This window comes from Marmota marmota, unplaced genomic scaffold, assembly GCF_001458135.2.
Source record: "Marmota marmota marmota unplaced genomic scaffold, marMar, whole genome shotgun sequence".
Classification (NCBI taxonomy): Eukaryota; Metazoa; Chordata; class Mammalia; order Rodentia; family Sciuridae; genus Marmota; species Marmota marmota.
Window position 1 is genome coordinate 12131891 of NW_026000222.1, and position 24467 is coordinate 12156357.

The 24467-nt window shown below is 42.7% G+C and overlaps 1 protein-coding gene across 2 annotated transcripts in view; it reads right to left on the minus strand.

Annotated features, from left to right (window-relative positions):
* The window catches only part of Hydin (HYDIN axonemal central pair apparatus protein), a 380287-nt gene that overhangs the window by 54118 nt on the left and 301702 nt on the right, over positions 1 to 24467 (minus strand). For both annotated transcript variants that reach the window (XM_048792466.1, XM_048792467.1), the window contains 10 exons: positions 21094 to 21253; positions 20816 to 20988; positions 14782 to 14980; positions 10934 to 11033; positions 9499 to 9598; positions 7717 to 7885; positions 6979 to 7217; positions 4266 to 4383; positions 2804 to 3011; positions 1886 to 2121 (listed from right to left, as the gene is read on the minus strand). In XM_048792466.1, the coding sequence (XP_048648423.1) occupies positions 1886 to 2121; positions 2804 to 3011; positions 4266 to 4383; positions 6979 to 7217; positions 7717 to 7885; positions 9499 to 9598; positions 10934 to 11033; positions 14782 to 14980; positions 20816 to 20988; positions 21094 to 21253 (1702 nt within the window). The remainder of the gene's footprint in view (positions 1 to 1885; positions 2122 to 2803; positions 3012 to 4265; positions 4384 to 6978; positions 7218 to 7716; positions 7886 to 9498; positions 9599 to 10933; positions 11034 to 14781; positions 14981 to 20815; positions 20989 to 21093; positions 21254 to 24467) is intronic.

Here is a 24467-nt window from a genome sequence, read left to right on the forward strand (position 1 = left end):
AAAAAAAAAAAAAAAAAAAAATAAAAGCTCTGTGATAGACAAGCTCTATCACCTACAGAGTCATGGGCCCTGGAAGGAGCTGCCTAGACACTGGGATCCTCTCCTAAGTAATATCTAGTTGCATTTGAGTTTTGACTCCAATGAATGAAGCAAGTCAGTCAGCCAGATATTCTCCCCACTATCCCATCCTCTGTCACCTAAATCAAGATGCCTAAAGATTGTTTTTGGTGGCTACTGTGGAGCTGAGCTGGGACCACATACACGATGAGGAAGCCATATTACAGAAAGGAGCAATGGAAACAACCAGAGAGACACGTGGCCTTAAAAGATGGATGGAGTACCTGCTGATCTGAAGGGTGGATTTCGAATGCCAGTTCCAGTCGTAATGAGTGATGGCTATATTACATGTTCTAACCCATGTCTGAGGTCTTGGATTCACTGTTGTCAATCTAGTATTATTTGGGCTAACTTGAGTGAGGTTCTGCTCCTTGTAGCTCCAAGGGCCTTGGCTAGAGAAAACCCCCAAGGCATTTTACCTATTCTCAACCAGTGGAAGTGTTTGGAGACTGCGGGGACTTCTGGCATGACTTTGAACAAAATTTTCATTCTTATGAGAAGCAGATGGGAACAGACTGACTACTCCCTCTTATTCTTAAGCTGCGGGCGGGCATTAAGGTTTCTTTGGCCTTTGCAGGGATTCCCTTCAGATCTGCACACCAGGGAGGAGGAGAACAGTCTCCTCCTCCTGCACATCCCCTGTTATAGTCTCTGGTTAGAAATCAGGCTTGCCTGCTTTTTATGTTTTTAGTACAGATAGGGAGAGAACTGCCCCTTAGGGGTCCAAATAAGACCAGAGAACAAAGGCTGGATGTCACCAGTGCCTGAAGGAGGTCATAAAAGGGATTAGATGGTCTCCTTGACTCTCCTGAGAGAGTCTTCTGGGAATGCACACTCTCTAGGAGGCTCCAAGTAGAGACTCCTTGGAGATCTCCCCACCCCCATTAGCCACAAACAGTGCTAGTTCTGGGGCAAGAAGACCACTTGGGCTCAAATTCCACTTTTGGGCAGAAAACTGAAGTATCCTAGATAAGCGTAGGCAGTATTTGCAGTACATGGGATTGGAAATTAGCAGTGACAGAAACCCCTTGCTTAAGTCCTTTTTCATGCATGCTGTCCTCGATTTTTTGTGAGGAAAAGGATCTTAGTATGCTCCCACTCAGAGAGAGCAGGCAGTTTACAGTCTAATAGACCCTGAGATGGGCAATTATTTACTTGAACACAGGTAAAGCTGGGCTTTAAGTCTGGCTATGTATTTCCAGGCCCTGGGGCCAGGGAATAATTTAGTTTTTCTGAGCCTCAATTTCCCTAACTAAATAAGGAATAACAACACAAAGTCTGAAAGAGTCACGGTGAAGGTGAAATGAGGCAATAGATGTAAATCATTCAGCACAGTTCCTGTCACATGGTGCTGGGGGACACGGGCTCAGAAAGGTTTGCCATTTTACCTTCTCCTTAAGGATGGGCACCCTCCAAATCTCCCTGTCCAGGACAACATGCAGTTTGAGGCAGACCTCTCTGAAGCTGGGACTCCTCTTAATGCTTTGTCTATTATCTTAGGCACATAGTGAGTGAGTGATGGATGAATGAGCTGCTCATGAGTAGGGACTGGTTGATCCTAGAGGTGCCAAGTGGACACACACCTTCTGGGACAAAAGTATGGCTTTTGGCCAAGGGGAGGTGACCCTGTGACCTCACAGAACTTCCAGCAAGGCTAAGAGCCAGATAATTCTCATTCAGATACAAAGACTCCAGAGCAGAAGCTTCCCAGAGCCTTTTCCCGGACCTCTGCCAACCACGGTGGGCCAGGGCCTTTGGAGCCCCTTACCTTATTGGAGATGGGCTTAACTGCGATGTTGACATCACAGGCGATCTTTCCCAGGTTGCTGATCTTGAACCGAGCCTTGGCCTGATGGCCCACCAGGACATTGCAGAAAATGAACTTGTTCTCATCCTCCACAAAGAGTCCCCCAGTCTTTATGGTCTGCAAGATGTAGTGTAGGTTGGGGCTGGAACAGATCTGGTGCTCCTCGAATATCAAAGCATTGTTGTCCGTCACAAAGGCTGGGGAGGGGAGGAAGAGCGTTAGATGATGCCTGCATGCAGATTCCTGGCTCTCATGCCTAACTTGGATGTTCTGCTTCTGACAAAGGCTAGTTGCAGAGAAGAGGCAGGGAAATTCGTATAAGGAGCTAAGCGATGGGGTAAATTCTGTTGTCTTTTTCTCTTTTGGACTGACACATCTTGATCTGCCTTTTTCTGCCAATGGCAAGGAGGGGTGAGACCAAGATCTGGGGTGGACCTAGGAAGAAGGAGGCACTTGGGCCCCCTTCAGTAAGCCTTGAGCAGAAGCAAGAGGAGTTCTCTCTGTGCTTAACCTGAGCTCTTGCTGGGTTGGAATTTTAGCACGTGCAGTTACTGAGCATTGTTCTCTGGGCATGTTGCCCTCAGGGAGTGGCCCGAGCAGAATGGCACTTGTGTTCCTGTGGGCCATGTCTCTTGTCACCATGATTCTCAGATAATGATACTCATCTGAAAATCCAGGGCTGGACTCAAGAAGGCAAGAGTTGAAGCATCACGTTCTCTCAGGTATGCACATGCTTGTGAGGCTTTAAGGGAAAGTATGGCTGAAGGTAGTAGAGGAAGCTCCAAGGTCCCAAAGAAAGTGGCCCTGTCTCATCTGCTGGACATCTTAAAGGAATCTGCCTGAAGAGGGAGGGGGGTTATCCAATAAAAGTGGCAGTACCTGGCATACATGCTTCCGCAAGCAGAGTGTAAGAAATGCCAGCAGGATATTCTCTAGGGTCTCGGTCGGTGATATCGATGGCTATGAACTCCTCACACCTTCCCACGGGGTCAGCCACGCAATCCACGGTGATGACCTGCTGTCCTCCAGGAGGAACGGAGCCGAACCCAGGGTACACGGTGAACATACCATGAGAGAAGCGGGCCTGCTGGACGGGGTGGGAGGGATGAAGGCAGAGGGGGTAACGGAGTCTGAGACCTTCCACCAGAGTCACAAGGGGTGAAGGGCCTCATCTCTCCCTACAGGCAATTCTTGGAACCCACCCCTCTCCTCCTGGAGGAATGGAGGGCCCAGGGGTTCCTCACAGACGAGCTTTCTTAGTACTTCCTTCCCTGCACATTCCTCTGAGCAATCATGACTGAATCAAAGGCTTAATAAAGCAGATCATGTTCCCATCATGTAACACTTATCTGGGTGGGGTCTCAGAGCAGAGGGGTGCAGGGTGGAGCACTGGTTAAGATTTGAGTCAGATACACCTAGGCCAGAACCTCAGCTGTGCTATGTACTAATTATTTGACCGTGGACAAATGACTTCTTTGGTTTTCAGTTTATTTATCTATGAAATGGGGCAAAATCCCCCAGCTCCAGGGATCACTGTAGGTATAAGCGAAAAGAATATATTTGAAGTAAACAGCATAGCATCTGGCTAGAGTTAGTATTCAAAAAGAGTGGGGGATGTTCATTCAGGAGTCGTCCCTGGATGATCTTGGAGTCCCCAGCCCTCCCCTCTCCCTTCACAGTTCTCAGGATAACTGTAGAATGTGCTGAGACTACTACAGTGGCCTGAGATAAGGAGGTCTGTCTCGGGCAGCTCATCCCTCCCGGAAGAGGATGCCCAGCAATGTGTTAGCTCAGAGATCCAAGTTTCTCCAGGGTTATGACCCAGAGCAGAATGCTTTGGGGGCCCCTCAGCATGGCAGCTGGGCAGGCTGGCACATGGCACTCCTTTAGTGGGTGCTCTTCACACAGGGTGTCTGTAGGGATGAGGCCCCTGGTATGGAGAAGGGGGACTACCCCGTGATACATGGAGGCTGCTGTTGGCCTGACTTGGTCACTATCTTGAACCTGAGCTGTGTGCTGGGGATCGCCAGAGGAGCTAAGATTCCATCTCACTTCTTTGCAGGGTTCCATTTCTTAAAAACAAATGATTATTGATTAAAATACCCAAGAAGAGTTTGGAGCCAATTTTAGGATACTGGCAAGCCAATGAAGGTTTTAGAGCAAATGAGGATATCCAAACGAAGGCCGTCTCATGGCTGTTTAAGATGAAAGTGAGATTTTTAGTACTTCATATTCCTGCCATAGTAGATTCAAATCCTGTTCTCCTAGGCAGGTGTTCTGAGGCAAGAGCTGTTTGACAGGAGGCCTTCCTGGGTTTCTGTGGATGCGGAGGGGCACTCACCTGGCTTGTGATGGTCACATCTTTCTGAATTGAGTCTGAGAACTTGGCTGTTTTGGAAGTGCCAGTCTTGAAGAAGGTCTCACTTTCCCGGGTTCTGGTGTGTCGATTGTGGCCAGCTCTGATGGAGGGGGAAGAGTGCACTCTTAGGTTTGGGGGTGGCATTTGTTAGGTCTTTTCTCTTAGGCATTGCAGGGTGGTGTTTCTTTGCCCAAGAGGGTGGCAGAGTGACACAGGTAGCTTGGTCATCACTGACTAAACTCATAGACAATTTTAAGGAAACGATGTAGTAATCCCACTTATTCATAAGAACACTGGAAATTACTGTAAGAAAAGTGCTAGGATAAATGTCCCCTAAAGGTCCATGTGTTAAAGATCTGGGTCCCAGGGTGGTGCTTTTGGGAGGTATCTAGGTCATTGGAAATGTGCCCTTGAAGGGGATCGTGGGACCCAGGACTCTTTCTCTTCCTCTCTCTCTTGCTTCCTGACCACAGGGGCAGCAGTTTTGTTCTATCATATGCACTGGCCATGAAATATTACCTCAGGGCCAAAGCCACAGGGCCAAACGATCCTATGGGAACCTACAAACCTGTGAGTCAAAAGGAACTTTTTCTTTTAATAATTTTATCATCTAAGGTACTTTGTCATAGTGACGGAGAGCTAATAAAAAATGAATAATTTTTAAAAATGCTTGAATTCACTGAAAAGCAGTATGTGGGAAATTATTGGTACACATCAAATATTTTACCTGATCTCATTAAAAATATAATTTTAAAATGAAGAGACATATATAAAGAACTCAAAAAACTTGACACACAAAAAAGTAAATAACCCAATTGATACAGGGCTAAGGAACTGAACAGACACTTCACAGAAGAAGAGATACAGGCGATATTAATATATGAAAAAATGTTCAACATCTCTAGCAATTAGAGAAAAGCAAATCAATACTACACTGAGATTCCATCTCACTTCAGTCAGAATGGCAATTATCAAGAATATAAGCAATAGGGGCTGGGGATGTGGCTCAAGCGGTAGCGTGCTCGCCTGGCGTGCTTGCGGCCCGGGTTCGATCCTCAGCACCACATACAAACAAAGATGTTGTGTCCGCCGAGAACTAAAAAAAAATAAATATTAAAAAATTCTCTCTCTCTCTCTCTCTCCCCCCCCCACTCTCTCTTTAAAAAAAAAAAGAATATAAGCAATAATAAATGTTGGTGAGGATATGGGGAAAAGGCACACTCATACATTGTTGGTGGGACTGCAAATTGGTGCAACCACTCTGGAAAGCAGTATGAAGATTTCTCAGAAAACTTAGAATGGAACAACTATTTGACCCAGTTATGCTACTCCTTAGTTTATACCCAAAGGACTTAAAATCAACATACTACAGTGACACAGCCACATCAATATTTATAGCAGCTCAATTCACAACAGCTAAACTGTGGAGCCAACCTAGGTGCCCTTCAACAGATAAACGGATATAGAAAATGTGGTATATATACCCAAAGGAATATTATTCAGCCTTAAAGAATGAAATTATGGCATTTGCTGGTAAATGAATAGAGCTAGAGAATATTATGCTAAGTGAAATAAGCCAATACCAAAGAATCAAAAGTCCAATGTTTTCTCTGATATCTGAATGCTAATTCACAATAAGGGGGGCATATAGGGAAGACTAGAGGTTCTTTGGAGTAGATAGAGGAGAGTTAAGGGAGGGGAGGGGTATGGTGGTAGAAAGGACAGTAGAATGAATAAGACATTATTACCCTATGTGCATATGTGATTACATGACCAGTGTACACTAGAAGAGTGAGAAGTTATACTCCATTTAAGTATGATGTGTCAAAATGCATTCTATTGTCACGTATAACTAATTAGAACAAAAAAAACGAAGGGACAAATAGATTAAGTTTTGTCTCTTTTCTTCACATTTCAATGTCTGTAAGGTTGAGTATAACTAAAAGCTTTGAAATGCTCCCCCCATTATGAAGCACAGTTACAATTTCTTTTGATACAGCTTGCTTATAGTAGGCCCTGGATATCCTACAGAATGATAAGACAATAACTTACTAGTAAGTCTTTCAGCACACCAGAAACACCAGGACAACAAATCCCACATGGGATACTGTTACAGTTTGGATGTGAGGTGTCCCCCAAGAGCTCACATGTGAGACAGGTTCAGAGGAGAAATGATTGGGTTGTAAGAATCTTAACCCAATCATCGATTTAATCCCTTGATGGGGATTAACTGAGTGGTAACTGAAGTGGTGGAGTGTGGCTGGAGGAGGTGGGAATTGGGGCATGGCTTGGGTATATATTTGTATCTGGCAAGTGGAGTCTCTCTCTGCTTTCTGATCGTCATGTGAGCAGCTTCTGTCTGTCACACTCCTCTACCATGATGTTCTGCCTCACTTTGAGCCTCAAAGAATGGAGCCTAGTGTCTGTGGATTGAGACCTCTGAAACAGTGAGCCCTCAAATAAACCTTTCTTCCTCTATAATCGTTCTGGTTGGGTCCTTTAGTCACAGCAGAGAAGAAGCTAAAAACAGATACTTCATATTTATTAAACTAAAATTTATCCAATATTTGACAGTAGTTGGAACATGTAAGAAATTTGGCATTGGGTGGTTTCAGGTAAGATACGTGATAGCACTTTGTAAAATATAAAGCACTCTCTACCAGAATGGCTGCAGTTTAGTGGACACTTGTCTTACACTTTCTTTTGATGCATGTGGCTCTCCCGTGTCAGCCTGTAGAGGGCGAACTTGAAGTCGATAATGCCTTGGTTTTCTATGGTGAAGGTGGTGCTCCTGCGAGTGCCACAGATCAAAGCCCCAAAGTTGATGATGGAGGAGGGGCTGATGTTGAATTTGGAATGCACTGCATTCACAGAACATTTAATTGGGATGCTTGCAATGATCTCACTTCCTTCTGCAAGATTGGGCTCAATAATCTGCAAAGGGAAGGAGGGTTGGGAAGATATCAGCCAGTTGCATAGCTACAGAACCCCCTATGTTGTCTTCTTCATTCCTCAATCTTGGCATTTCACTCTGTATTACTGTGTTGACTGTAATATCAGCAGACACTAGCATAGAGCCTGCCGTGTGTCAGCCAGAGATCGACAGGGAGCAACTGTGCCTCCTATGTTCAATTCCTCACTCTTGTGCTTGAGGACAGAATGCAGCTTCCTTGACTCTGATGTTCCCCTAAGACCTGGGGACCCATTTGCTCTCGTTCTATTTATGATGACTTTGTACATCTCCTGGCTGCCCCCTGCCCCCTGCCCCCTGCCTGCTGTTTGGAACCAAACTTTGTTGCATCCCACCTGGTTGCCACCCAGACCACTCTCCCTTTGCCTCTGGGGCATCGATTACACCATCCATGGACCCATGTTTGCAGCGAGACACCTACCATCTTGCCACTGAGCAGCCTGTCGCTTTAAGCCCTCTCACCTGACAGCGCAGAATGGGCTGGTGCTCGACCTTCACTTCCTTTCTGGCCCTAAAGAACACCTGGACGTTTGTGGGCTTTTCTGTTGCAGTCAGTGAGCCCTTTTTGGGTAGGACTGTGATCAAGGAACTCATATTGATGGCTGAAATCCCCAAGGAGTCCACGGAAAAGCTGGAAGACAGAACAAAGAGTTAGTTTAAGTCATTGCCCAGGGAATTGAAGATACTAGAGAGGAGAATCTAGACTGTTAAGGACCCTACCATGTCTCTGGCCCTGTTTAACTGCTATGTCAGGAATGTCAACTGTGCTTTGTGCAGTAGATTACAGGATCAACTGGACCAGGGATTGATGCATGAGGCAGAGTGCTATCCTCTCTCCCATGGTCAAGAGGTGCCCTTGCAGGGCATCTATGTTCAATAGGTACGCTTGCTACCAAAAAATATCAGCTAAATTAACTCTTCTCTTCTCCTTCCTGTCTCCCTCTCTTTCTCTGTCTTTGTCTCTGTTCCTCTCTCTCTGAGACTGGATGCGGCACACACAGAGGGAAACCAGTAGTCCTAAGGGGAGAAGTCAGGGGCAGAAGTCATGCAACAGAGGAATAGTGAAGTCCATGGCCCAATGGGATAAGGTAAGAACCAGAGAGAGGAGCTGACTCAGGACAGTGGTGCAGAGTCTGGACAGACACAGGAACTTAGGTGGAAGTGGGACATCTAGAGTTGCTGTGGGGGTCTGACTGTCACTCCATGCTTCAGGAGACCAGCTGGCTCAACTGCTACATGCATTGTGCCTCTGCTTTCTATTCCTTGCATATTCAACAAACCCTGCTCATCTTTCCAATCAAAGGGTGACTCTATTACATGCAATATAAAAAAGCAGAGCTAGGGGCTGGGGTTGTGGCTCAGTGGCAGAGCTCTCGCCTGGCATGCACAAGGCACTGGGTTCGATCCTCAGCACCACATGAATGTAAAATGGGGATATTGTGTCCACCTAAAACTTGAGAATAAATATAAAAAAAAGCAGAGATAAAGTCCCAAACATGATCTAATCTGGAACTCATAACCAGGCAAGAGTCATCCTTCACTAATTCCAAAGTGACAAAGGCTTTCCTGTAGGTTTGTTTGGCTTTGATTTATACTCAATGAATTCAATTTGCAGTATCATTGCTTCTAATGGACGGTGCATTGGGGTTGGACCTCTCTACTTTCAGTGTTATTTTAGCTGAAAAGAAATGATTGTAATGATCACCAACATGCTGAATTGCTCCCATCTCTGCAAGATGAAGTCCCTTTGTCAGATGGGAATTCCCCTGGGAGAAGGAATACTTTCCATAGCCATTGCCTGGGCTGCAGTCTGGCACTGCCAAGGAGGATGGCGTGACCTGCCTGAGCAACCTCTTTCCTCTCCTCTACCCCAAGCCACCCTTTCTTCTCTGAAGAACCTCCCGTTGTCAATCTCAGGGGATGAAGCCAGGCTCTAGTCTCCACCCTCAGGACTCCTCCTGCCCAGACCTCCCTCTCCCATTCTCTTCCTCCCTCCATCCCAGACCCCTGTGGATCCAGGTGAACTCAGAGGCCCTGAAGGTCTCTGTTAAATGGCAGAGTTAAGAACAGTGTAAAAATCTCTGCTCTCAGTGGTTGGAATTCCATTCATTTGAAACCAGAGGAGGCAAAAAGCAGAGAAGGTTCTTCTAATTTCCTTGATTCACTTAAAAAAAATCTCCTAGACAACACCCTTCTTGCCAGGCGGGCACATGGATGGCCACACCCTAATATGGCTCAGGTTACCTGAACATGATCTCATATTTCCCTCGGTTCTTCAGTTGAAGGGGCTGCTTTGTTTCCTCCATGACCCTCACAGTCCCAAAGTCGAGGCCTCCTTCAGCACCTGTAGAGGCAGGGACCCGGGTGAGCGGGCATGGGAGCCAAAGCAGAGGAACTTCCTGCTGAAGTTCACATGGAAAACTACAGTGACGAGTCTTGGCAAATAAGCAACAGCTACTGTTCTCGCCCTCAGTTCATCTGGGCCCCTCCTTCTGTTTTCCACCCCAATTCACTGTCTTTTCTTGTCTACCATTAGTTAAAACTTACAGTATTTTAAAAATTTTGTGCAATTTACAGAGTTGTGATATACATTTGTGTTGTTTTACTTAGCATTACATCATAAGCATTTTCCCAAATTAGTAAAACTCCTCAGGTGTGATCTTAGAGGGAGCATGAAAACTTCTCTGTCATGGCTGCTTAGTAATTAACAATCTTAGTCCTACAGTAACATCATTCTATTATTCACAGGCATTTAGATCCTCTGAAACTTTTCATGATTATAAATAATGCTGCAGGAAAGATCTTGGCACACAGGACTAATGACATCTAGGGTAAGATGTAGTTCCGGTATTCTATCATATTCTCTGAATCTTGATAAGAGACCTATCAGGGAAAGGAGGGACAACAGAGAATTGCATGCTCAGGAGAGACATAACTCGGGCATTAGGACAGCATGGCAGGCAGAACAATACTCCTTTCCCTTAAGATATGCATCTTGATCCCTAGAATCTGGGAACATGCTATGTTCCATGGTAAAGGGGATAAGGTGGCAGATAGAATTAAGGCCACTGTCTTTAGAACATGGAGATTAACATGATGGCTCAATGTAATCACAAAGGTCCTTAAAAGTGGAAGAGGACTGCAGAAGTGGGGGAACAAGAGAGGTGGCAGCCTGAGAAGGACATTGCTGGGTTTGAAGATTTAAGAAGGGGACAGGAGCTGAGGAATGTGGGCAGCCTCTGGAACCTGCAAAAGCTGAGGAAGTGGATTCTCTCTAGAGCTTCCAGGAGCACAGCTCTGTGGACACCTTGATGACAACTTACTGAGACCCATTTTGAACTTCTGACTTCAGAACTGTAAGATAATAAATTTGTGTTGCCTTAAACCAGGAGTTTGTGTCAATCTGTTGCGGCAGTGATAGAAAACTAATGCTTAGAAAAGAGGTCTGCAAATTTCACCTTTATGATTACCCCTTGCTAATCATAAGCTGGAGAAATTAGAATTTGTACTAATATTACTAACATTCCTCAGGACACACATTACCAATTGCCAAAACTGTCCTCTCCTGCACCAACGACCACCATGGTACTGACAACACATCAGCTTTCCTCTATGCGGGACTACACCACATAGAAAAAGACAACTTCCAGACACCTTTTTCTTGAAGGGCTCAACAGACCTTTGGGGAAGGTGATGTCCAAGGCAATGTCATATGCTTCTGCAAAAACCAGGATGTTTTCAATCTGAACAACACCAACAAGATTTTCTGCATCTAAAACCTGTCAGATAAGAGACATTCTTCAGTAAAAGCAAGACTCACAAGGTGCTGGGAGTCTGAAATATGAACCATGCAAGTGAGAATCCTGAAGGGGAGATGGGCGGGAGTGTTTTTGAGATGTATCTAGCTAGAGATCTTTCATTATCCTTAGGCATTTGGTAGATTGCTCTTCAAAACACCCTCTGGGCTATGTTGGGATGGGATTTAAACCCTTTTGTGAGGTTTAACTAACTGGATTATCATTGCTACATACTGACGTTTGGGCTGAGTAGACATTGCAGGAAGGTGTTTTCTGGAACTTTTAAATCAAATAAACCAGAAGAGCATCTCCCAACATTTGCTATGGAAAACCTTTATATTCTGTCTTCCTGTCACTTAGAAATCTGAATTATGCTGGGCACAGTGGTGCATGCATGTAATCCCAGCAGTTTGGAGGGTGAGGCAGGAGGATCACAAGTTCAAATCTAGCCTCAGCCTCAGCAACTTAGCGAGGCCCTGTCTCAAAATAAAATATAAAAAATGGACTAGGGATGTAGCTCAATGGTTAAATGCCCCTTGATTCATTCAATTCCTGGTACCAAAAAAAAAAAAAAAAAAAAAAAAAAAGAACTATTCTGCTTTCAAAATATGGAAAAGTGCTAGATTTTTGTAGCAAATAAGAGTGTTTGATGTTTCTCTATTGGAAACTTCAAGTGTTTTATTGATGTGAACATGGTCACCAATACACCCACAGGCTCCAGTTGCTCACTGACCCTGCGGTTGCCTTACCTGTTGGGATCCCTCTCCCACTGTCCTGAGGAGCCTCTGAGCTGTGGCAGGCTGTCGGCTCCACCTGCCGCTGACCCCAGAGACTAACCAGGAGGTGAACAAGGGTCTGGCTGCCAGGAGAAGAGCTGCTGGGTGGTGGGCACAGAGCTCCCCCATCTGTGTGGAGAACACCTGCTCCCTGCGGAGGCCTCCAATTGGAAAACTAAGTGGCTAGCTTTCCATCATGTGTGCTTTTGGTGCTAAGGGGAAGTCAGTGGCTGTCACTAAACTCAGGTTTAATTCAGAATTTCCGTCTTTTTCAACACACATTTGTCGACATTCCACAGAGCAGACTGGATTGCCCTGAGTTTTGCTTTCTTCCTTTCACTGCTCGCCCTCTGATGGAGCTGTGAGGAGGACAGCGGACGGGGTGCCCTCAGACCTGAGGTGCCCTGAGCATTCTGTTTGCTTTGCTCCTCCACAGGGGAGGTAAGATTAAATTTTCAATTGAGAACAATAGGAAGGACAATTTAAGAGATATACAAATGAATAAAGCCAGTCTGCTGGAATATTTTCCAAAGGGATGAGAAAGTAAGGCATTTCCTCCTCTAGAAGTTGTAGAAGTGTAATCTGAGGAAGAGAAGCCATAGTCCACCTTGCGGGGTGTCAAGGAGACCCACTCTGCCTTTCCCTGGGCTGGAATTCAGCTACTGTCTGGCTGGGATACTACAGGGATGGACACAACAGTCCAAGGACTTTTCACTGCTGTCTCCTGCACCCGCTGATCATGGGAATCCCTGGACTCCCCATGACTCAGCAATTACAGGATAAAGCTGGCACAGCCAGGGGACTCTAGGTTCCTACACTGGCCATGTGGCCTGCCAGAGACCTGCTAAAAATGTTGAAAACCACTGCTGGGCCTTATATATTTCTGTGGATTGAATGAAATCTCTCAATGCCTGTTCTCAGTGATCTGAAAGACTATCACAGGAAGGGGTTAGGAGAGTAAGAGTAGATCCACTGACTGGCCCCCAAAAGGTAGAAAGAGAATTAATGTAAGTTATATAGAGAAACTGGAGCTCAACTTAAAGAAGAATTAGCACATCTATTTAAAGGGAGACCAGGCAGTTGGAATGGCAGGAGGTTTTCCATCCCTGGAGGTATTCATAGAGAAGTGACCCCTTGAAAGCTGCAGAATAAACTTAGCATTAAAAGTCAATGACACTCATTCATTCATTCTCCCAGGCCTGTGTGAGACACTGATGAAGGAGGACTTCCTCAAAGATATGTCTACTTCTTAATCCTGGGACTTGTGAACATGACCTTAAAGGGGAGGTCTTTGCACATGCAATTAAGTCAAAGAACTCAAGATGAGGTTCACAGCTGAATTATCTAGGCCTTAAATTCAATAACAGTGCCCCTTGGTATCCACAGAAGATTAGTATCAGGACCACTCTCCACCTCTCCTGGATGACAAAATCTATGAATGTTCATGTCCCTTATATAAAAGGCTGAAGTATTTGCATAAAGCCTAAAAATTCTCCCATATACTTTAAATCATCTGAAATTACTGATAATACCTAATATGGTATAAATGCAGTATAAATAGTTGTTATACTACAGTGCTGAGGGAATAATGACCAAAAAAAGGTTTGTCTGTGTTCAGTACATACGCAAATGTATCTCCCAATTTTTCCACACATGGTTGGTTGAATCCAAGGATGCAGAACCCACGGATACAGAGGGTTATAAGAGGGAATAGGAGCAGACAGACAGGAGAAGGCCCTGTGAAGGGGGGGCAAGATTAGAGCCACGCAGTCACAGCTGAGAAGCACCAGCAGACACCAGAGGCCAGAGGGGTGAGGAAGGATTCTTCACTAGACCCTTCAGTGGGAGGGAGCACCACCGTGCCCAAGTCTTCATTTCCGATTTCCAGTCTCCAGAACTGTGAGAGAGTAAGGTCTGTTCTTTCAAGCCACTTAGTTTGCAGCAAAATGTTACAGGAGCCTTTGAAAATCAATATAGATGGCGGATAAGGCAGGGGTGATTCTGCCCTGATGGAGTTCATATAGGAAAACAGAGAAAGAAACGGAATGATGTCAGAAAGGGACGGTTCTCTGAAGGACAGAAGATGGTGAGTGACCATCCATGCTGGGGATTCCCTCGGGGGCGGGGGGGATGATTAGGGAAGCCCAGTTGAAGCAGCATGTTCAATACAGAGCAGGTGTCAACTTCCAGCAGAGCACAGGGACAGAGTCCCAGCAAGGGGCCAAGAAGGCAGGGTCTGAGGCAGGAAAAAACTCAGACAGCAAGATGGGAGCCAATGAGCAAGCGCAAGGGTGGAGCAAGGTATCGCCCAAGTCAGGGAGGGTCTCGGGAGCAGGGAAGGACGCGGGGCTTTATTTTACTACAGTGGGAAGGCAGTGAGGTGCTTTAGGAAGGCAGGGGCGGGTAACCAGATTTAAAGGACATTGTAAAGATACCTCTGGACACTTTAGAATTCTAAGACGGAGATAAGTTAGGAAGCCTCTGCTGTAGTCTAGGTGAGAGATCCCATAAGTGGCCTGGATGAGGGTGGTGGCAGCAGTGTAGACAGAGAAGTGAGTGGGGAGAAGATACACTGAGGGGCAAAGTCTGGGTTAGAGGGGAGCCTGTCAAGAGAAATGGGGATTAAGGATGATTCCCAGGTATTTACTAAAATAGGAATGTGACAAGTGACTCGGCTTGAGGTTTGGAATCAGGTATCTAATGCTTACCTAGGAATAGTAACTCCATTCACTCATTCATTCCACATTGATTGAGTACTCTGCTCTTGGTAGTAAGAAATCAGCTCTGAGAAATACTGCATTTTTGGAGCTTGTAGTTGTGTGCAGAGCAAGATATTGTGGGCTGGGGATACAAGTCAAGGATCAAATGGGAGCATGCAATAGGAAGACCCGACTTTTGTGCACCCAATGTGCGCATATTTTGGTACATGAGCACACGGCGGTGTGACGCCTCACCTCCAACCGAATGGCCTTCTTGAGGTTGATGGGTTTGGAGGGCTGGAAGTGTATGTTCAGGCTGTACTTCCCCTTGGGCGGGATGGTGCCCTGCATCATGGACATGGAGAAGTCTTCGCCCAGGTGCTCCAGGCTGGTAACCCGCCAGGCCACAGTCAGGGGCGTGACATTGTGGAGGAGAACTATCTTGGATTCTTTTCTGCAGAGACCAAAAGGAATGTCAATTTTAACCGAATTTTTAAAAATCAAAGTTTCTCTTTTTGTGTGTGTGGGTGTTTAAAAATTGTCCGTAACCCCTATTTCCTGCTTGTTTTACTTAGGTCTCTTAGCTTATGGGGCTGGGCTAATCTGCATGGTTTTAAATTTTTTCCTCACATATAAGTCAGCCCAAATTATCCCAAGTCAAAACTCACAAAGAACGCTGTATGAACTGCTCTCTCCCCTTCACCAAGATCCACCAGTTTTCATTTATACTCTTTGCATTCACATTCTCACTTGCATATCCATATTATTTTTGTCAGAACCCTTTGAAATTAAATTGCAGATAAATGTGCTCCTTTACCTTTGTACATTTTGGTATATGTTTCCTAAGGACAAGAACACTTATTAAACCAAGAGGATCTGACACTGATATAACGTGGTTACTTAATCCACAGTCTAGATTCAAATTTCATCCTAATAATTTTAATCCTAATACTCAAGTTTAATTCTAATAATTTTTTAAAGCTGTTTATATTTTTCCCAGTCAAGGATTCAATCCAGGATCAGGTATTGCATTTACTTGTCACATCTCCTTAGATTCCTTTAATTTGGAAAATTTCTTTTGCCTTTCTTTGTGTTTTTTGACATGGACATTTTGAAGAGCAAAGAGCCAGTTAATTTGTAGATTGATATTCTCTCTCTCTCTCTCTCTCTCTCTCTCTCTCTCTCTGGAACCAGGGATTGAACCCTGGGGTGATTCACCACTGAGCGACATCCCTAAGCCCTTTTCATTTTTCATTTTGAGACAGGGTCTCACTAAGTTGCTGAGGCTGGCCTCAAACTTGCATTTTCCCCTGCCTCAGCCTCCTGAGTCTCTAGGGTTACAGGCATGTGCCACCTCAACTGGACCTTGTAGGCTGTTTCTTAATTTGAGTTTGTCTGATGCTTCTTCATGTTTGGATCTAAGATACTCATTTTTGGCAGTACTGTAAAGTTGCTAATGTGTGTCCTCAGGGCATCTTATCAGGAGTCCCACGATGTCAATTTGTCCCAATATTAGTGATGTTAGTTTTGATGACTTGGTTAAGATAATGCCCACCAGATTTCTACATTGTCAATTTATTATTTTTTTCCTTTATAAGTAATAGGTAGTTTGTGGGGAGACACTTTGAGACTATGCAAACATCCTATTCCTGGTCAAAGGTCCACCCACTAGTTTTAGCATTCATTGATCATTATCTAATTTGAGCAATCTTCCCATGTTTATTAGTTGGTGTTCTGTTGTCAAGAAGAACATCCCATTCTCTGTATTTATTTACTAATCTACTTATTTATAGCAGTAGCTTCATGATTATTATTTGATATGCTATATTCCATTACCATCATTATTTGTCTTGACAATCAAATTGTCTCATAGTTAGCTGGTTGGAGTCCCTTTGAATTAGCTCCTCTGCCCTTCTGCTGTATCTCTATGATTTGTTAAGTGCTTCTTTACTTTCTGGTGCAAAAAAGGTCTCCACTCATCTGGTGCTTCTTGTGCTTTCCCTGCCCTAGCCTTGAAGACATCTTTTCCCTTGGAGTCCCTATTTGGGGGAGAGAATGATAGTAGAAACCAGATCTGGATGTTGGTGTGCCCCTTGCTACTGGTTATCATTGCTTCCAGGCCCTTCCACTGACAGAGGTAGGAAGTGTGTGTGTGTGTGTGTGCGCACACACACACACACGTGTGCGTCTGTGTATTAAAAATCATGACTTCATAGTGAGAACTTCAATTCCAAATTAATATCACAAGACACATTTTAATCTCCCTTTCTCTATTTGTAGCTCCTCCTGATTATAATTTAAATATATTGTGGTCAGAAAACATAAGACTTTGATCAATTGAAATTTAATGAGATATGTTTTATGGCTCAGTACTCTATTGCATATGGTGTAGGTATGCTTGAAACAAACATTGTAGTTGATGGGTGTAGTGTTACCTAAATTTTAATTAGATCAAGGTAATTAATAGTGTTATTTAGATATTTTTTTCTGTGCTGATCTTTTGACTAGTTTTTCCTCTGTGTTTCATAAAAGGGTATTTATGTTTCCAATCATGATTATGGATTTATCTAATTGTCCCCTTAGTTCTACTGGGTTTTGCTTCAAGTATTTTGAAGCTCTGTTCTTAGGTACACATACTTCTTTTTAATATATTTGTTTTAGTTGTAGATGGACATAATACCTCTATTTTATTTACTTATTTTCATGTGGTGCTGAGGATCAAATCCAGTGCCTAGCTTCACATGTGCTAGGCAAGTGCTCTACAACCCCAGCCCCATACATATACATTCTTGATAATTGTGTCTTCCTTATGAAATTTTCCTTTTACCATTGTTAAATGTATCTCCTGCTTTTTCTTTTTCTTTTTTTTGGTACCAGGGATTAAACTCAGGGGCACTCAACCACTGAGCCACATCCCTAGCCCTATTTTGTATTTTATTTAGACACAGGGTCTCACTGAGTTGCTTAGTGCCTCAGCATTGCTGAGGCTGGCTTTGAACTCGCTATCCCTGTTTATCAGTGGCAACATTTCTCAATGTCTCAAAAATGTTCTAGCATTTTCTTTTGTCCCTTTGTCTTTCATTTCTTTCTTTTTGCCTGTATTTTTTGTTTCATTTCTTTGGTTTAATATAATATTTTAATTGACTTTAAGGTACACAGCTGGGGTGGATGAATCTGGTTTCTGACCCATTTCTTTCTTGGGGAGATGATCCTGGGATAAGAAAGAAGATAGTTGACCAGCTCTAATCTCCTTGTAAAAGTGATGTTAGCTGGATCCCATGGTAAATAGGCCAGTAACATTTCCTAGGAAAATAATCCTTAGATTTGGAATGTTAGCAGATGTTCCTGCTTTAGGATTGCTTATGTAGATAAATTTGGAATCTGTATTTATGGAAATGGACTCCCTGGACGATATCACATAAGCTAGGTGACCACCTAGCACTATTACATGTTTTATAATCAGTTATCCCTGCTGAGAGAAGTTATTCAAAAACCTCACTTAGAGTCTGAGTTGTTAATTTGGGCCAGAAAGAACATGGCTGATGTGGAAAGAAAAGACCTGGGGAGTGATAAGAGAGGTCCCAGACATCCTTATTCTTCATTGGTGCCTTTGGATTGTTTGAATCCTTGATATTGCTAGAAAAGCTTGATAACCAGATAAGATCTCTTATTTCTGTGGGTCTGATTTATTAATCCAATCCTTTGTGTAACCTAAACTGCTTTGCATTATTTTTTACTGGTTGCTCTTATGATTATTATATATATATATTAATATATATAAATGTATATATTATTTATATATAAATACATATATATTTTCTTAATCTTCAGAGTCTACTGGAATTAATATTGTACATTTTAATATGAAATGAAGATCCCTTCAATAGTATAAATTTCTTTAATCTCCACCACACATTTTAATGTGGTATTATTGATGCACATCTATATCTACATACATGTTTTTATCTACGTGCTTTTTAAGTCTGACAACATAGTATTAATATTTTTGTTTTAGTCATTAAATTGCCTTTTAATTAAATCAAGGAAAGTTAAACATTTTATTTTTAGCCATATATTTAAAATTTTCAGTATTCTTCATTACTTCCTTTAGCTCTAAGTTTCTATCTGATGTCATTTTTCTTCCAACTTGAAAAACTTCCTTTAGAGCTTCTTGTAATACAGAAATGGTGGCAATAAATGATCTCAATTTTATTTACCCAGAAATGTATTTACTTTTCATTTCTGAAGGATACTCTTGTTCTAGATTTTTGGCTTGATAATATTTTCTTTTTAAAATAACATTTTTTAAAAATGCTATTCCATTGTCTTCCAGCTTCTATTGTTAAAATGAGAAGACAGTCATAATGTATCTTATTTTCCCCTGGCTGCTTTTAAGATCTTCTCTTTATCTCTGATCTTAAGTAGCTGTTCTATACTTTGCCACGGTTTGGTTTTATTTCCTGGTTATTAATCTATCATGTAAAGTAGATGGAGTTGATATTATTAATCCCAAGTGACCTATAAAGAAATTGAAGCTTAGGTTAGTTGATGGCTCCAAAGTGACAGATTTAGAGGCAAGACTTGGCTATAACTGTATTTACCCATCTTAAGGTTGGCTAAGTTTCTTAGAACTGTTAGGTTTATGCTTTTTCACAAAAAATATGAGGAAGACTCATACAGTTTTCTTTTTTTCTGCCTCATTATCTCTTTCTTTTCCTTCTGAGATTCCAATTACAAAAATTCAGATTGCTTGACATTGTCTCATCATTTACTAGGATCCTGGTCATGTTTTCTATTTTTCTCTCTATCTTTAATTGAATAATTATATCAAATCTGTTTTCAAATTTATCAATTCTTTCTTCTGCTGTACCATCAGCTGATTAGCTCATTCTGTGCACTTTTCAGTTCACACATTGTACTTTTCAAATCTGAAATAGTCACTGTGTGCTTTTTAACAATAGTTTCCATTCCTCTGATGAGATTCTCAATCTATTTATTCATCTTGAGCCCATGTTTCACTGTGACCTTGAACATATTTATAATAATTGATTTAATGTCATTGTGTCTGCTAACTACAAAATTTTGGTCATCTTTGAGGACCTGAATCAAAGGACTGAATCAAAGCCAAGCATTTCTGATTTTATCCAGAAAAGGCAGCCTTCTCTTTCCTCATTCCTCTTTGAAGATAGGGCCCTATCTTGACCGTCTGTCCTACCTGCTTGCCTTTCTCTTGAAGCTTCACTCTCAGCAGCCATGCACTCCTGCTAAAGGTAAAATTTAATGCTGCAAAAGGGCAATATGATTTAAAAGGGCAGGGGCTTTGCAATGTGAAAAACTAAAACCACTGACAGTGGAGTTTCAGGTGGGATGCTGCACTAGGCTCTTTAGGTGGCTGGCAAAAAACTTTATCCATGGACTCAGGGTTGCCATAATTAAGATTGTTATTGGTTTCTGAATATGACCTAATAATCATCCTTTTAAAGAGGGAGACACTAAAGTAGTTGGATGCAATGACCTGATGTCATATTACTAAAGTGTGTTCAATAATAGAATTTGATATTATTAATCTAACATGACCTATGAAGAAATTGAAGCTTAGAGAAATTAATTGATGGCCTCACAATCACAGCTATACTGCCAATCTTGGACCATAGTCAGAGTTGCCTTTAATATGGATTTCTCCATGAGGGTCAGAAAAGTAGTTCTTGTTACTTCAGTTCTTATTTAGTTCAATAGTCAGTATTTATTAGGCAGATGAAGTATTTAATCAGGAATACTTCACTAGTATTCGTTGGTCTTCACCAAGGAATGCAGCATATACATAACAATATTATCTTTCCTAGGAATAAACATTCTTTACTTAGAATAATACAATTCCAGTGAATGAACACATACGTTCTGATTTGGCCTAGAGTTCTTTGTTTGAGCCCTAACTTCTTGAGCAGATTCTTAACATTTAGGTAATGGACCACTTTGAGAAGGTGGAAAAAAGCTAGTCATTCTGAGAAAAATGAAAATATTTATATACTTTGTTAGTTGATCTTAAGGGAGTCCAGTTCATCTTAGGGGGGATTCTGTTGAAATCTATCCACTGAACCCAAGTTACTCTGTGACCTAAATAGGGCTTCTAGGCATCCTGGTTTGCACAGGACTAAGGAGTTTCCCAGGATACAGGACTTTCATTGCTGAAGCTGGGAAAGTCCAGAGCAAATTAGGATGAGTTGGCCACTCTAGAACTAAATGTTTTAAAAATTCCATTCCAGTCCTGGGCATCATTTAGAACTCTGACCTGTGGAGCAAGAGCCGGTCAAAATGTATTTGTTTGGGCTCTAGCTCGAGTTCTGGACGGATCCCCTGGCAGGTTAATTTGAAGATAGCTGGCTCTGGGTTCTCCTTGATGCAGCAGACAATGCTGTCTTCAATGACGCCAACTGTAGTAGGGTAAGCCCACACGGTTAGCATCTGATGGAAGAATCAAAAGAAAGGACGTTTATATAGAGGATGCCAAGGCCTCAAATTTCCCAAGAAACCCTGGCCATGTTGGACTTTTTTTCCAGGCAATTCTACCTGTTTCTCATTGGGTTTCAGAGTCATGTTGACAGGCTCCAGAAAGTAGGTACTTGCTTTGATATCATTCTGAAAACAGAAGAATGCCTCCACCACCATTGGGGAACTGTTCAGGATGGTCAGCGTCTCCATGTTGCCTGGGAACAAGGATGACTTGTACCTGGAGACAAACAGGAATGGGGATGAGTTTGTGAGGATGGAAGGAGAATTCAGGTGGCAAAGGAACCTCTGTAGTGCAACACCATTCAAAAGGACAAGGCAGTGGGATGGTGGCTAAGAACATAGGATCTATTGTGCACACTTGTTTCAAGAACACTATACTGTCACTGGGTGCCCCCTAAACCTTGGAATCCTGATCTCTGAGAGGGATGATAATGCCTCTTAAGATTGCTGAATATTAAGTGAGATCATATACCTGAAGCTTTTAGGAGAGCTGGAGATATCAAATGCCCAATGAAGAGTTGTTATTATTGCAAAGAATTCTGAGAAATATGCAGATCTGCCCTTCCATGTGCTTATATCCCCAGGAGAGATTATCTTTTGAGTCACTTGCTATTTCACTTCTGTCTTGGAGGTGACCTCATTCACCTCTTGGCATGGATTCATCTGATCTTGTTCACTGTTACTAGGCTGTTTCTGTTTCTTAGTGCTTAAGGAGAGATCCAAAGAGTTGAATGCCATGGCCACTGGAAGATGCTATGCTAATGGTAAGTAGCAGAAAAGGAACCATAAGAGAAGGTTCAAGGAATAAACATGTACATCATCAGACCAGAGCATAGACCAGGACAACAAAAACAGCTATAAAAATCTTTGAGCAGGCTATCATGGAGGACAGCTGGAGAGAATGACAGAAACCGAATCAATGTCAGAGAGACAGAGAGCTTTGTGTGTGAATAACTGCGAAAGGGCCTGTGGCCTACATCTGACTGATCATCACTGCTACCCAGCACTGTGCTAACAGGTTTCATATGCATTAACCAGTTCAGTCTCCCCAAATCTGTGAGGTGGGCACTATTATATTCTCATTTTGCAGAGAAGGACATTGCGGTATTACTGAACAATTTGAATGGGCTTTGTTTTAGACCACTGTAATCACATTCTTCCTAGATTATTGTTGTCTGGCACAACATCCTGGCCAATGTCAATGCTGCCCCAAATACATGCCTTTCTGAATAGTTAGAATTTCCCTGATTCCCACTCCTGGATTTCTCTGTATGTCCTGCACATCAGCCTTCAGTCTTCCTTCCAAGTCCTGCCACTGGGTCTTGAATGTCAGTAAAACCTCTTTGCCTTCACTTCCTAGTCCAGCATCTCAGGAAATAAACCAGAGGTAATAAGGGAGGACAAAAATGGCCCATCAGCTCTACCAAGAAAGCACAAAACCAATGCTCTCTATTTATCACAGCAAATCAGAGACTGAATGGAGAGTTAAGTTCCATTTCCCATCTCATCTCCTTCCTATACAATAAGAAATTTGTATAAACTGAAAAAACTAGTAGCATTACAAATTTATGATTACTAGGCCTCCAATTTGCCTGATAATTTTAATCTATTTCTCTAATATGCTCTTTTTTCCCCACAAAAAATGCTTTTCATATCTTCTCCATTTCCTCAACATTTTTTAACATTTATTTTTTCTTAGTTTTCGGCGGATACAACATCTTTGTTTGTATGTGGTGCTAAGATTGAACCCGGGCCGCACGCATGCCAGGCGAGCATGCTACCGCTTGAGCCACATCCCCAGCCCCTCCTCAACATTTTTAAACTTCCTCCACTTTCTTCACTCCTGGGAGGGTGACCTCACACACTGTAAGTAGACACAGTTGCATAGGGAGCTCCTCACCATTCTAACCAAAGCTGTGATCATACTGTCTCCCAAAGCCATGCTCCTACTGTGAGATGACGATGCTTCCTCCTGGCAAAGGCCAGCAGCCCCCATTCTGTGTGCTGTCTCAGGGAGCTATGCCATTGGGGGACCCGACTTTCTCCTGAGACTCCAGGGTATTTCTTCCTACCTACCCTCGGCAGACAGCCACCAGGAGAACAAAAGTTCATAACCAGACTTCCCCAGCCTCATCTCTCTCTCTCCACCTTGACTCTATCCCATCTCTCCTCCTAGACAAGCTTTTCCAAAGAGTTTTCTTCACACCATGTCTTCATTCTTTCACTGTTCATTGATTCCTCATCCTACTAAACTTGGGATTCACTCTCAGGAGTGCCCCAAAAGGACTCTTACTGGTGATCTCCATGTTTTTTTTTTTTTTATTGGTTGTTCAAAACATTACAAAGCTCATGACATATCATCTTCCATACACTTGATTCAAGTAGGTTATGAACTCCCATTTTTTACCCCAAATACAAGTAGCAGAATCACATCGGTTACACATCCACATTTTTACATAATACCATATTAGTGACTGTTGTATTCTGCTACCTTTCCTATCCCCTACTATCCCCCCTCCCCTTCCCTCTCATCTTCCCTCTCTACCCCATCTGCTGTTGTTTAATTCTCTCCCTTGTTTTTTCTTCCCCTTTCCCCTCACAAACTCTTATATGTAATTTTGTGTAACAATGAGGGTCTCCTTCCATTTCCATACAGTTTCCCTTCTCTCTCCCTTTCTCTCCCCCCACTCGTCTCTGTTTAATGTTAATCTTTTTCTCATGCTCTTCTTCCCTGTTCTGATCTTAGTTGCTCTCTTTATATCAAAGAAGACATTTGGCATTTGTTTTTTAAGGATTGGCTAGCTTCACTTAGCATAATCTGCTCTAATGCCATCCATTTCCCTGCAAAATCCATGATTTTGTCGTTTTTTAGTGCTGCGTAATACTCCATTGTGTATAAATGCCACAGGTTTTTTTTTTTATTTTTTTATTGTTGGTTGTTCAAAACATTACATAGTTCTTGATATATCATATTTCACACTTTGATTCAAGTGGGTTATGAACTCCCATTTTTACCCCGTATACAAATTGCAGAATCACATCAGTTACACATCCATTGATTTACATATTGCCATACTAGTGTCTGTTGTATTCTGCTGCCTTTCCTATCCTCTACTATCTCCCCTCCCCTCCCCTCCCCTCTTCTCTCTCTACCCCCTCTACTGTCATTCATTTCTCCCCCTTGTATTATTTTTCCCTTTCCCCTCACTTCCTCTTGTATGTACTTTTGTATAACCCTGAGGGTCTCCTTCCATTTCCATGCAATTTCCCTTCTCTCTCCCTTTCCCTCCCACCTCTCATCCCTGTTAAATGTTAATCTTCTTCTCATGCTCTTCGTCCCTACTCTGTTCTTAGTTACTCTCCTTATATCAAAGAAGACATTTGGCATTTGTTTTTTAGGGATTGGCTAGCTTCACTTAGCATAATCTGCT